Below are 12,067 nucleotides of genomic sequence, written 5' to 3'. Positions count from 1 at the left end.
ACAAGTCTCTCTCTCTCTTCCCAGGAGGGACAGACAGACCTCTTTTCTTGAGAGATGGGCACACACCCAGGCACACACACACACACACACACACACACATTTCCTGGACTCCTTGAAACAGCATATACCATGGGTTATCCCCACCCCTTCAGTTGATAGGACAGGCCCCCACCTCTACCTTGCAAATTAAAAATGCATATAAACTATCCCTCCCCCCAGACTCACTGTCTTTTTTCCTGTCCTGGTTGGTAGTGCAGGCGTTTTTTTATAACGCTAAAATTCTTCTTTTTGACTCACCTGGGTGTCAGTCCATACACCCTTCCGCCAGTTCTCTCTTTTCTCTCTCTGCTCCGAGGTCCCTTCTTAACCCCGCCATTAGGCTGTGGACAGTTGGGAGCCCTGTTAGGTGGCCAGGGCTGGTAACTAATGTTTGTTAAAAACTTGTATACCAGGGGGGATTGGTTATGTTAGTATAGGCGAGAGCGAGCCGCGCTCCTTCACGCGGCTGCGTGCATTCGACGCGTTTGAGCGCATTCGATCCTGTGAGGCTACTCCTTCAACTTCTTCAGGTCAAATGAAAGAGTTTATTACTTGGATAAAGAAAGCGGTTTCTTCTTCTCTTGAACCTGCAAGCACTAGTCAGGGTCATGGCCAAGAATTTTTTTCTGAGGTATCAGAAGAGGAGGAAGATTTTTCTTCTTGTTCAGATGAAGATCCAACTTGTGAATCAGGATTTGATCTCACTTTGGTAGAACCTTTGATCAAAGCTGTTAAGATGCTCTGGATCTTGCTCCCAAAGAGGTTAGTGAGTCAAAAGCTGATAAAATGTTCGGAAAAAGATCAAAAAGACAATACACTTTTCCTTTCCATGAGGTTGTTAAAGGAGACATATTGGATAAATGGGGTTTTCCCATTTATCCAATATGTCTCCTTTAAAGGAGACATATCCTATAAAAATTATGAATGTATCAATGAATTATACTCCTCTAGATATAGAAGGATTGTGCTTAAAGTTGTGTTTCTGACTGATTTATTGAGAAATTCGCCCAAAATCCCACTAGCCCCGCCCATCTGTTCCACTTCCTGCTGGCTGAATTCTCTGGATGAGCTGGGGAGCCGGCGGCCCTCCGTACCCTGCACTGTAGGATAGGAACCAATCAGCAGCTAGGCTGACCTGATAGGGAACTGAAGTCTGTGTGCTTGTGTGAGTGCAGGGCTTTGATTGGCTCTCCCCCTCCTACTGTGCTTCTGGCAGGGACCGTTAGGACACGCCCACCCCTCATGTGAAACCCAGACAGGGACCTGAGAGGATCTATAGGGAGCTCCAATAAAGGGGCCATTGTTACAGATAGGGTTAATGTTTAACCCAAAGGGAAACCAGCACGGGATATTATTCATAATTGCCTACAGGGTTAGGGGTTTTCCCATTTATCCAATATGTCTCCTTTAAGGACCTTATTTCAGCTGAGTGGCGAAAGTGGGGGCAATATGATGGCTGCTGGCACAGGTACAGATTGGGGGCAATATGTATGCATCTGGTGCTGGCCCGGCCCCCCGTCAAATTTTAAAAGTCAATGTGGCCCCCGAGCCAAAAAGTTTGCCCACCCCTGCGATAGAGGATGGTGCATCGTTCAAAGATCCCATGGAGAGAAGAATGGAAGCTGCGTTAAAGGAGACATATTGGATAAATGGGAAAACCCCTAACCCTGTAGGCAATTATGAATGGTTACAGACTAGAGTTCAGACATCTTCCACCACAAAAGATTTTCCAGTCCCGGATTCCAGTGGATTACGGAAGGCGGCTGGCTCTTCAGGAGTCTGTAAAGACACTTTTTTTCCAGGGAGTAATTGCAGAAGTACCTTTTCAAGAAAGAGGTCTAGGAAGGTATTCGCCTCTCTTTCGGGTTTTGAAACCAAACGGAAAGTTTCGCACCATTTTAGACCTCAAATTAATGAATCAATATGGAATCCCTCAAACTGATATGTGCAGGTATTCTTCAAGGCAATTGGATAGTAACTATAGATCTCAGAGACGCTTATTACCACGTTCCAGTAGCTCTCCAAGATCAGAGATTTCTGAGGTTCGCCATTGGCTCTCTCCATTTCCATTTCACTTGCCTACCCTGCGGGCTTTCAACTTCACCAAGAACGTTCTCGAAAATTCTGATTGCTCTAGTAGCTCATCTGAGGATAGGGGGAATACAGATTTTTCATTATCTGGACGATCTTCTGATAAAAGCTCCTTCCAAGGAAGTCCCTTTGAATGTTCTGGAGATAAGAGCACTTTGGGAAGCAATCCAGACTTTTGCCCCAGTTCTCAGAGGGAAGGCTCTTCTGTGCAGACTAGACAACACTGTAGCGGTACAATACATAAAGAAGCAGGGTGGAATCAGAAGTCTTTCTCTTCTGGGTGAGATAATACCCATTATGACCTGGGCAGAACAGAATCTTTCCAACTTGTCAGCCCTCTATTAACCAGGCAAACACAATATTTGCGCAGATTTTCTGAGCCGAACACAAGTTCATCCTGGAGAATGGGAGTTGGAGGAAAAGGCATTCAGGTTTATCACCAAACCATGGGGTCTTCCAGAAGTAGATCTTTTTGCAACCTCTTCCAACAGGAAAGTTCAGAGATTTATGACAAGATTCCCTTCGAAGGTTGCAGAGGCAGTGGATGCCTTAACAGCTCAGTGGCAGTTCAAAAGGGGATTTGCCTTTCCCCCCTTTCCTTTGTTACTTCCACTGTTGAAGAGAATAGCCTCAGAACGAGTAACGATAATTCTGGTGGCACCCCTTTGGCCGCGGAGAGTTTGGTTCCCGATTCTGAGGAGTTTGGCTTGCTGTCCACCTATCATATTGAATCAATTCCCCTGTCTTCTACATCAGGGTCCCATTCAGCATCCAGATCCCCAAATCTTCAATTTAGCGGCTTGGAAGTTGAGGAGTCTAGATTAAAGGAGACATATTGGATAAATGGGAAACCCCCTAACCCTGTAGGCAATTATAAATAATATCCGGTGCTGGTTTCCCTTTGGGCTAAACATTAACCCTATCTGTAACAATGGCCCCTTTATTGGAGCTCCCTATAGATCCTCTCAGGTCCCTGTCTGGGTTTCACATGAGGGGTGGGCGTGTCCTAACGGTCCCTGCCAGAAGCACAGTAGGAGGGGGAGAGCCAATCACAGCCCTGCAGTCACACAAGCACAGACAGGCTTCAGTTCCCTATCAGGTCAGCCTAGCTGCTGATTGGTTCCTATCCTACAGTGCAGGGTACGGAGGGCCGCCGGCTCCCCAGCTCATCCAGAGAATTCAGCCAGCAGGAAGTGGCACAGATGGGCGGGGCTAGTGGGGGTTTGGGGGAATTTCTCAATAAATCAGTCAGAAACACAACTTTAAGCACAATCCTTCTATATCTAGAGGAGTATAATTCCCTGGTACATTCATCATTTTTATAGGATATGTCTCCTTTAACATTATATTTATATGCATTAATTGTACAGATTACTCCTGTGAGCTGTCATGTGTACCGTATATACTCGAGTATAAGCCGATCCGAATATAAGCCGAGGTACCTAATTTTACCTAAGAAAACTGGAAAAACCTATTGACTCGAGTATAAGCCTAGGGTGTCACCAGTAGGGCTGGTGCGAGTGAGCCAGCACACAAAGTGTGCTCAAACTTTGGTTTAGTTGATTATCCCAAAAATTGCCCCCTGTCTATCCCAAGAAATATATATAGGGTATAGAGTGTTTTAGACAGCGGTGGCCTAAGAAAGGTACTAGAAAGGGACTAGACAAGGTGGAGTGGGCAAAGATCAGGAGAGACTGGAAAAGAACAGGACCAACTGGCCTGACAAGTGCGGGACAGGTAGGAGCAAGTTGGAACAGGCATAAAACAGGACAGACAAAAGCAGGACGGAACATTTAGATAATCCCCTACTCAACATTATAGCATTTACATTGCTAATACCAGGAATATATTGAATTCTTATCACTACTTTATAAATATAACTTTATATAAATGCCCATGCCTCAGCTTGTAACATCCATAATGACTTGTATGGCAGGGCAAACATTGGGCCTGTACTCCAGTATGACTTGTTCCTATCAGCTTTTGTTGTGCCTTGTGGCAGGTGCAGAAAAGGAGCAGTTGTCAGTAAAAAAGGTTGCATTGTGGGATAAAAATGGCAACTGACCAATTTTGCACATAATGCTTTTATATCTTTTTCCCCAATTGGTTGCCCTTCAGCTACTGCCAAGCGACTTAAAGTTCCCTCAGTCCCGCTCTCTGCCTATGCCAGCTTCCCAGAAATATGCACATAAGATATATACCGTAGTTTCCGGCGTATAAGACGACTATACGCCGGAAAATACGGCTTGTATGATAACAGGCAGAGGCAGGTTGCCCTGATTAATGAGTATAAGTTGCAGCTTTTAAAATACATTTCAGGCTCGAATACATTTGAACGCCATGTCTCAAATAGTCTGCAAACTAACTGTAGCCAATATGACATTTCCTAGTTGTATTTAACTGAACAGAGATGTAAAACATACTGGTAGGCGGCAGGACTGGTAGGACTGGCGGCACAGAGAGACCTGGAGCTGCAGAGTATGTGTATCCCCGCCCCCCGACGCGTCTCCCAGCGTAGCGCGTCTCCCAGCGTAGCGCGTCCCCCAGCGTAGCGCGTCCCCCAGCGTAGCGCGTCCCCCAGGACCAGAAAGGAAAGGATAGGAGGGGAATGAGACGGACTTGTGTCAGTGCACCTGCGCTCTCCCTATGTCAGCTTCCCAGAACCGGCATCCTGCTACCTGTGTGCTCATCTGCTCTGCTTGGCGCCGCAGTCGCGCCAGTGACGTCACGCGCCCCCTTCAGTTACTCATGGCCTGATCTTAGACCTTGTAAGATCAGGTAGCAGGATGGCGGTTCTGGGAAGCTGACATAGGGAGAGCGCAGGTGCACGGACACAAGTCCATCTGGGGGATCGGCACAGTCAGCACAAAATATCATACTCGAGTATAAGCCGAGGGTTACTTTTTGAGCACATTTTTAGTGCTCAAAAACTCGGCTTATATTCGAGTATATACGGTATGTGTGACTGGCTGTTTGTACTTTGCATATAATTTGTAACTCCACCCAATAAAGATATTTTGTTATTACCTTGGTGAGTTATTAAACCCGGGAAACCTGTTACCTCTGGGCAGAGGAGACGGGCATCACCACCTCACGTGTGAGTACTGCAGTGTCAGACTGGGACCCCAGGGCCCCACCAGAAACCTTAGACCCTAGGCCCACTCCCCAAACTATTTTTCCTCACCCAACTCCTAGTCTCTTTTATTTACATATATCAGGTCAGCCTAGCTGCTTAGTCACCAGTAAAATTCCCCATGGCAGCTATTACCTCCTTCTTCCGGTACTCTGGACTCTATTGGCTGAATTTGTCGCAAAACGAGGGTCAAAAAAGAATTCTTGCGCATAAAAATAGAAATGATGCGGGACAAAAACGTGCAACATTGCCATTTTTCAAGAATTTGGCAGCGAAGCGCGACAGATTCGCTCATCACTAATGGCTGCAATTCGCTATTATAGCTGAACCATGGCAGCCACACTCCCAATGTACAGTCCAACGCACTGCCCCGCCCCATCGCATTCTGATTGGCAGAGCAACCACTTTTGGGAATTTCGAAAAATCCCTCCAAAATCTTTTGTCCTATTGCATCATCCCAGTGCAGCGGCTTTGCTTTCCTTCCCTGCGCTCCTATAGCCCCTCCCCCGTTACTAGTAACTCGCACTGTATATCCAGGGAAGGGCCGGGAAATACTGCAAGGAAACCCCACGTCGTGGCCCGGCAGCTCCCATAACCGGACCTGCTACTGAAGGGTTAATCGGAACCGATTAACCCTTCGGCACGTTTAGTGCCAGAATTTAGAGGGGGGGCACCCCCGTATATTACAGCAGCTGCGCTTCCCGGATTATTGTTCCCTCATAATAAAAACCGCACAGAGTAATCACTATTTGTGTTTGGGGAACGGGCTCCCGGCTTCAACGCGGTTCCACAGAGCCAGTTACAGACCTTATAGGGAGGGGGTGGGTGGCTCTTAGAAGAGCCTTTGTGTTGCTGGGAGTAGGGCAGGAGATAGGGCAGCAGTTACTTGGCGCTGGTGTACTTGGTGACAGCCTTGGTGCCCTCGGACACGGCGTGCTTGGCCAGCTCCCCAGGCAGCAGCAGGCGGACCGCGGTCTGGATCTCCCGGGAGGTGATGGTGGAGCGCTTGTTGTAATGAGCCAGGCGGGAGGCTTCCCCTGCGATGCGCTCAAACACATCGTTGACAAAGGAGTTCATGATGCTCATGGCCTTGGAGGAGATGCCGGTATCGGGGTGCACCTGCTTCAGCACCTTGTACACGTAAATGGCGTAACTCTCCTTCCTTGTCTTCCTGCGCTTCTTCCCATCTTTCTTCTGGGTCTTGGTCACCGCTTTCTTGGAGCCTTTCTTCGGGGCTGGAGCGGACTTGGCTGGATCAGGCATGATCAACTATCCTTACGCTTTCCGATAAACAAGAAAACTGTTCCCTCCGCATCCCGGGCTGCTGCTTTTATAGCCCTCCCATGCAGATAAGGCTGCCTGATACAATTGATTCTAACTGGTCAGCTTTGTCACATGGTATAAAGCTCTCCCATCTACAGCAATGGATTGGTGTACCTGAAAGCAACTGTGTGACTGGTTGCACTCAATCCCGCCCATTAAAAGGAGGAATATATTTAGAGCAATTGATTGGTGCTTTCAAAACCTATACGGTGATTGGTTGCATTGCAACTTACCCAATTGGAGAAGAGAGGTGTGTCCAGAGCTGCCTATAAAAGCAGAACCCGCCGGTAATTTTACATTCTGCAATATCTTTGTCTTTGAGCGTGAGGTCTTGTTCGTGAGAGCATGTCTGGAAGAGGCAAACAAGGCGGGAAGACTCGGGCTAAGGCCAAGACCCGCTCATCCCGGGCTGGGCTGCAGTTCCCAGTTGGCCGAGTTCACAGGCTCTTGAGAAAGGGCAATTATGCTGAGCGGGTGGGAGCCGGAGCTCCGGTCTATCTGGCCGCAGTGCTCGAATACCTGACCGCTGAGATCCTGGAGTTGGCCGGGAACGCTGCCCGGGATAACAAGAAGACCCGTATCATCCCCAGGCACCTGCAGCTCGCTGTGCGCAATGATGAGGAGCTGAACAAACTGCTCGGAGGAGTCACTATCGCTCAGGGCGGGGTCCTGCCCAACATCCAGTCCGTGCTGCTGCCCAAGAAAACCGAGAGCTCCAAGGGGGCCAAGAGCAAGTGAGCTGCCCGGTCACAGCGCCCCCATCAGGAAACACAAAGGCTCTTTTCAGAGCCCCCACACCTGCTAAAGAGGGCTGCATGGCGCACACACGGGGGGGATCATTATAGTTCCTTACAAGCCCGTTAGTATAGACAGAAGGCGATGGAGGCGTTTATAAGCCTATAATAAAACTCGTTAGGTAAGATGTTAGGAGACCTCTATTTCTTAGTGGAGAGAATGCTGTAAAACCTGGCGCTTCTGTTTAAATGCGCAGCTCTGTCAGGGTTCCGGGGAGTCTCCTGTTCTATTTCTAACCCACCAGCACTGAGGGTTTTCAAACAGACGGGTTTATTTTGGATTTGCTGGAGACCGAACTGAAGCGGTCAGTGTGGGGCCGGGACTGTGGGAGATTGTGCTGCTCAGTGAGTACCAAGTACCGCTGCGGAGACCGAAACCCACTGTGTCCCGTGTAGAACAGACAGGGAGCGATGCGATCTTTTACTTTAGATCAAGTTTCTCTGGCACAGCGAGTTGTACCCCGACATTCTGTGTGTGGGCTGATTTTATGGCAGGGGGTACAGGCACTATTAGATGTGGCGGGATTTCCCGGGAGGGATAACTCGAAATAATCTCTACTGCTCTGACATTGAGTTTAGCCCTCACGGTACAAAGCGATACATAAAACAAGCAGTAACAGCTCTGAGACTGACCGAGTGGGGGCTCTGAAAAGAGCCTTTGGGTGCGATGGATCAGTAGCCGGAGGAAAAAGGAGCAGATTCAGCCCCCGAAGCCGTAGAGAGTGCGGCCCTGGCGCTTGAGAGCGTACACCACATCCATGGCGGTAACGGTCTTCCTCTTGGCGTGCTCGGTGTAGGTGACGGCGTCCCGGATGACATTCTCCAGGAAAACCTTGAGGACCCCCCGAGTCTCCTCATAGATGAGGCCAGAGATGCGCTTGACTCCCCCTCTCCGTGCCAGGCGGCGGATGGCGGGCTTGGTGATGCCCTGGATGTTATCCCGCAGCACCTTCCTGTGCCGCTTGGCGCCTCCTTTCCCCAAACCCTTCCCGCCTTTACCGCGTCCGGACATTTTGCTATTGGCTCTGATAAAAATCAGTCTGTAACCGAGTCTCTCTGGCCGCTCTTTTTATACACAACTGAGAAGGAGGAGCCAACAGAGTTCGGGCGGGGTTTAATGTACCGCCAAAATCCTTCATCTCCGATTGGCTCCAGACATATCGATTTTGGTTTCAAATGGCCCGCCAAAACAGCCCGCTCTAAATAACGAACTGAATCCAAATCCATTGCTACAGGATACGGGGAGAGGGGATTGTTTTTATTTTACTTTGCAGACGTTGCGGCTGAGTGAGACTTTATGTGCAGCCTGAAATGTCCCTTATCTGCTGTTTATTCTTACCCTGTAGGGTCATTATATTTGGGGATCGTTCTGCTGGAAGTGACTGCTTGGGGCAAATTAGTAAAGGTAAAACCTTCAGTGTGATCTCAGCAAGTTCCCTGGGATAGGAATTGTATAGGATTTGTGTGAGATCCAAACTGCCACTAGGTGTCGATCGAACACCAAGGAACAGTGTAACAATCAGTGCCGGGCATTAGATTAGTGGAGCTGATTGGTTCCGTGGTTTCCTTTCCATCTGTAAATGTATATTCCTGTGGGGCGGCTGTTAGAGAGAATTCCGGGCTATTTTGGCGGCCAAATGAAACATAGCGATTATCGAAAGTACAGGCGGGCTCTATTTAAAATTAGCCAATAACACGGGATATTTTAGGCGGGATTCAAGAAACAGAAGTGGATTTGCGGAAGCGGCAGGGGCGTGCTTATAATCACCCAATCACAGGGAGGAGGCGCCAATAAAAGCAGAAACCAGCAGCAGTTTGTTTCAGTGTGTTACACAAAAAGATTTTGCTTTGTAGTTACAATGGCCCGTACCAAGCAGACCGCCCGTAAATCCACCGGAGGGAAAGCTCCCCGCAAGCAGTTGGCTACCAAGGCAGCCAGGAAAAGCGCCCCAGCCACCGGCGGCGTCAAGAAGCCTCACAGATACCGGCCCGGCACAGTCGCTCTCCGGGAGATCCGCCGCTACCAGAAATCCACCGAGTTGCTCATCCGCAAACTGCCTTTCCAGCGCCTGGTCCGGGAGATCGCTCAGGACTTCAAGACCGACCTGCGCTTCCAGAGCTCAGCCGTCATGGCTCTGCAGGAGGCCAGCGAGGCTTATCTGGTCGGTCTCTTTGAGGACACCAACCTGTGCGCCATCCACGCCAAGAGGGTCACCATCATGCCCAAGGACATCCAGCTGGCCCGCAGGATCCGAGGCGAGAGGGCTTAGATCCAACCCGCAGAACCTTCCTCCCCAACAGCACAAAGGCTCTTTTCAGAGCCACCAAATCCCCAATCAAATGGGCTGAACGTCATTTTATTTTCTGTAAATCCTCCTGTGTATGGGCAACATTTATTCTTTCTTCCCCCCACCACACCCATATTTTCCGGGTGGATCTGTATACATAAATACATATAAATAGGTGATGAAAAAAATGTAAAGAAACAGCGCCGCCAAGTGGCAGGGTGAGCACGGTACAGTAAAGGTTCCTCTATAGAACACTGTATGGAGAGACTTTTGCATCAGAACTGTATCACTGTCAGGGGGTTGGTAGTTTTCCCTTTATAGATCAATGTAACCCATAACAGTAGGCTATGTAACGTCGCAATTTGATTTCCTAGAGCAACAGCGCCCCAGGTGGCATTTTATGTGAACGGAACAATCTCGGGCAGAATCGGTTATTCAGCCTATTTCTTGTAGAATCAGAGACTCCGGGCTGAGCGCGGTTGCCAGTCAGTTACACAGCAGCTGCGCTTGGAAATGACCTGCACTGTAGGGCGCGGCGCTTGTTGCTCGGCTCATAGGGCCCGTATAGTGCGGTCAGTCAGTAATAAACACAGGTACCGGCTCTTTAGATGGAGGAGGTGGGGGCTCTGAAAAGAGCCTTTGGTGCGATGCGCAGGGGCCCTGGGGCCACATTACTTCTTAGGCGCCGCCTTCTTTGCTTTAGCCGCTTTGGGTTTGGCTGCCTTGGCCTTTGCGGGGCTCTTTGTAGCTTTAGGCTTGGTGGGCTTCTTAGCCGGGCTCTTGGCAGCTTTGGGCTTGGCGGCCTTTTTAGCCGGGCTCTTGGCCACCTTCTTGGGTTTGGCCGCTTTGGGCTTCTTGGGGCTTTTGGCGGCCTTTGCCGGTTTCTTCACCTTCTTGGGGCTCTTTGCTGCTGCCGAGACCTTCTTGGGCTTTTTAGGGGACTTGGGCGCCTTCTTTGCCGCTGGTTTCTTGGCTTTGGGCGCCGCTGGCTTCTTCTTGGCCGCCTTCTCCTTACTCTCCAGCGGCTTCTTGTTCAGCTTGAAGGATCCGGAGGCTCCGCTCCCCTTGACTTGGGTGAGAGTCCCCTTAGTGACCAAGGCCTTGAGAGCCAGCTTGAGGCGGCTGTTGTTCCTCTCCACATCGTAGCCTCCGGCAGCCAGAGCCTTCTTGAGAGCGGCCAGGGACACCCCGCTGCGCTCCTTAGAGGCGGACACGGCTTTCACGATCAGTTCGGCCGCGCTGGGCCCGGCGGGTTTCTTGGCTTTAGCGCCTCCCTTCTTGGGCTGCTTCTTCTTGGCAGCGGCGGGTTCTGCCGGGGGAGGAGCGGGAGCGGTTTCAGCTGCAGTTTCTGTCATTCTAAACGATATCAGTCAAACCCACAGAGAACAATAATTCCGATTTGGTTTCCAGTCCTCTTTTTATACATCCCTCCTTTTCCCCGATTGGTTCATTCTCTGGTTAATCTTTCCTTCCTATTGGGTGATTTTCATTTCCCCGCCCATAAACTCTCTTCCATTCTAACCTGTAGCGCGAAAGTCTCTGTGTTTCTATAGACAAAAACATTCGTATTTTCTACCGGCTCTGAGTATAAATGTGCCCCAGTCTGTATGGGATCAGCTGCCCCAGTAAGTGCCCGGGTCTGTGCCACTAATTCCCATTCTATTGGCTGCATATATTGCCCAGAGCAGCTCCTGGGAACTCAGTCCCGCCCCCCGGAAAGGCTCCGCTTCATTTCTCTCCTTCCCATTTGTGGGAATTGTTGGGGATGAATAGAAATCCTTCCCCTCCCGCTGTTCCCCCAGAGAAATAAGGGGGCCCCGGGTATAATATGGGCAGGTGAGTGAGAGAGGGGGAGGCTATAAAGGGAGTGTGGGGGGGTCGGAGTCCCAGGCAAGTAGCACAGTACAGGGAGCCATTGCTGGGGGAGTTTGGCTGCAGCACTCAGGGAGGGGTCGGTCCCACTGACCGGATTGGGTTGGGTTATTAGTTCCATTCTAGAGACTGATCACTTGCTGATCCCCCAACATGGGCACAGGGAGAGGGAACATTAGATGCTGCACTGGATCCAGATCTGTATTATTAGTATATGGGGCAAATCCCCACTGCACTGAATCTTATCATAAGGAATATGGGGGGCTGCCAAACTGGGGGGCAGGAAGGGTAGAACCACTGGCTCAGCGCTGGGGTAAATAAAGTGAGAAACCCAGACTGGTACCAAGATGCCCAAAGGGAAATGGTGTCTGTGTTGGGCAGGAGAAGCCCATTCAGCCTCCGACTCACTGACACACAGGGCCCTATAGGGAACATGGGCCCCAGGGGGATACATTGTGCTGCTGTGGGGGGAGCGGAATTACTGACTAGTGACAAGCAGTTTGCCATGGGGGAATTTTTTTCATGAA

At 49.9% G+C, this 12,067-nt stretch overlaps 3 protein-coding genes across 3 annotated transcripts; 1 reads left to right on the top strand and 2 right to left on the bottom strand.

Moving 5' to 3' along the window:
• Positions 1-6,145: 6,145 nt before the first annotated feature.
• On the bottom strand, positions 6,146-6,581 carry LOC100495041 (histone H2B 1.1). The gene has a single exon (XM_004913806.4). It carries the CDS (start codon positions 6,524-6,526, stop codon positions 6,146-6,148), a length of 381 nt encoding a protein of 126 aa, XP_004913863.1. The 5' UTR covers positions 6,527-6,581.
• Positions 6,582-6,909: 328 nt separating this feature from the next.
• LOC100496089 (histone H2A type 1-like) lies at positions 6,910-7,381 on the top strand. The gene has a single exon (XM_002943272.5). The coding sequence runs from the start codon at positions 6,932-6,934 to the stop codon at positions 7,322-7,324; it is 393 nt and encodes a 130-aa protein (XP_002943318.2). The 5' UTR covers positions 6,910-6,931; the 3' UTR covers positions 7,325-7,381.
• Positions 7,382-10,288: 2,907 nt separating this feature from the next.
• LOC116407572 (histone H1B-like) lies at positions 10,289-11,050 on the bottom strand. Its single transcript, XM_031893078.1, has one exon. The coding sequence runs from the start codon at positions 11,021-11,023 to the stop codon at positions 10,340-10,342; it is 684 nt and encodes a 227-aa protein (XP_031748938.1). The 5' UTR covers positions 11,024-11,050; the 3' UTR covers positions 10,289-10,339.
• Between the last annotated feature and the right edge of the window lie 1,017 nt (positions 11,051-12,067).

The sequence above is a fragment of the Xenopus tropicalis genome, chromosome 9 (assembly GCF_000004195.4).
Source record: "Xenopus tropicalis strain Nigerian chromosome 9, UCB_Xtro_10.0, whole genome shotgun sequence".
Classification (NCBI taxonomy): Eukaryota; Metazoa; Chordata; class Amphibia; order Anura; family Pipidae; genus Xenopus; species Xenopus tropicalis.
This window is presented reverse-complemented; position numbering and strand designations above follow the sequence as displayed.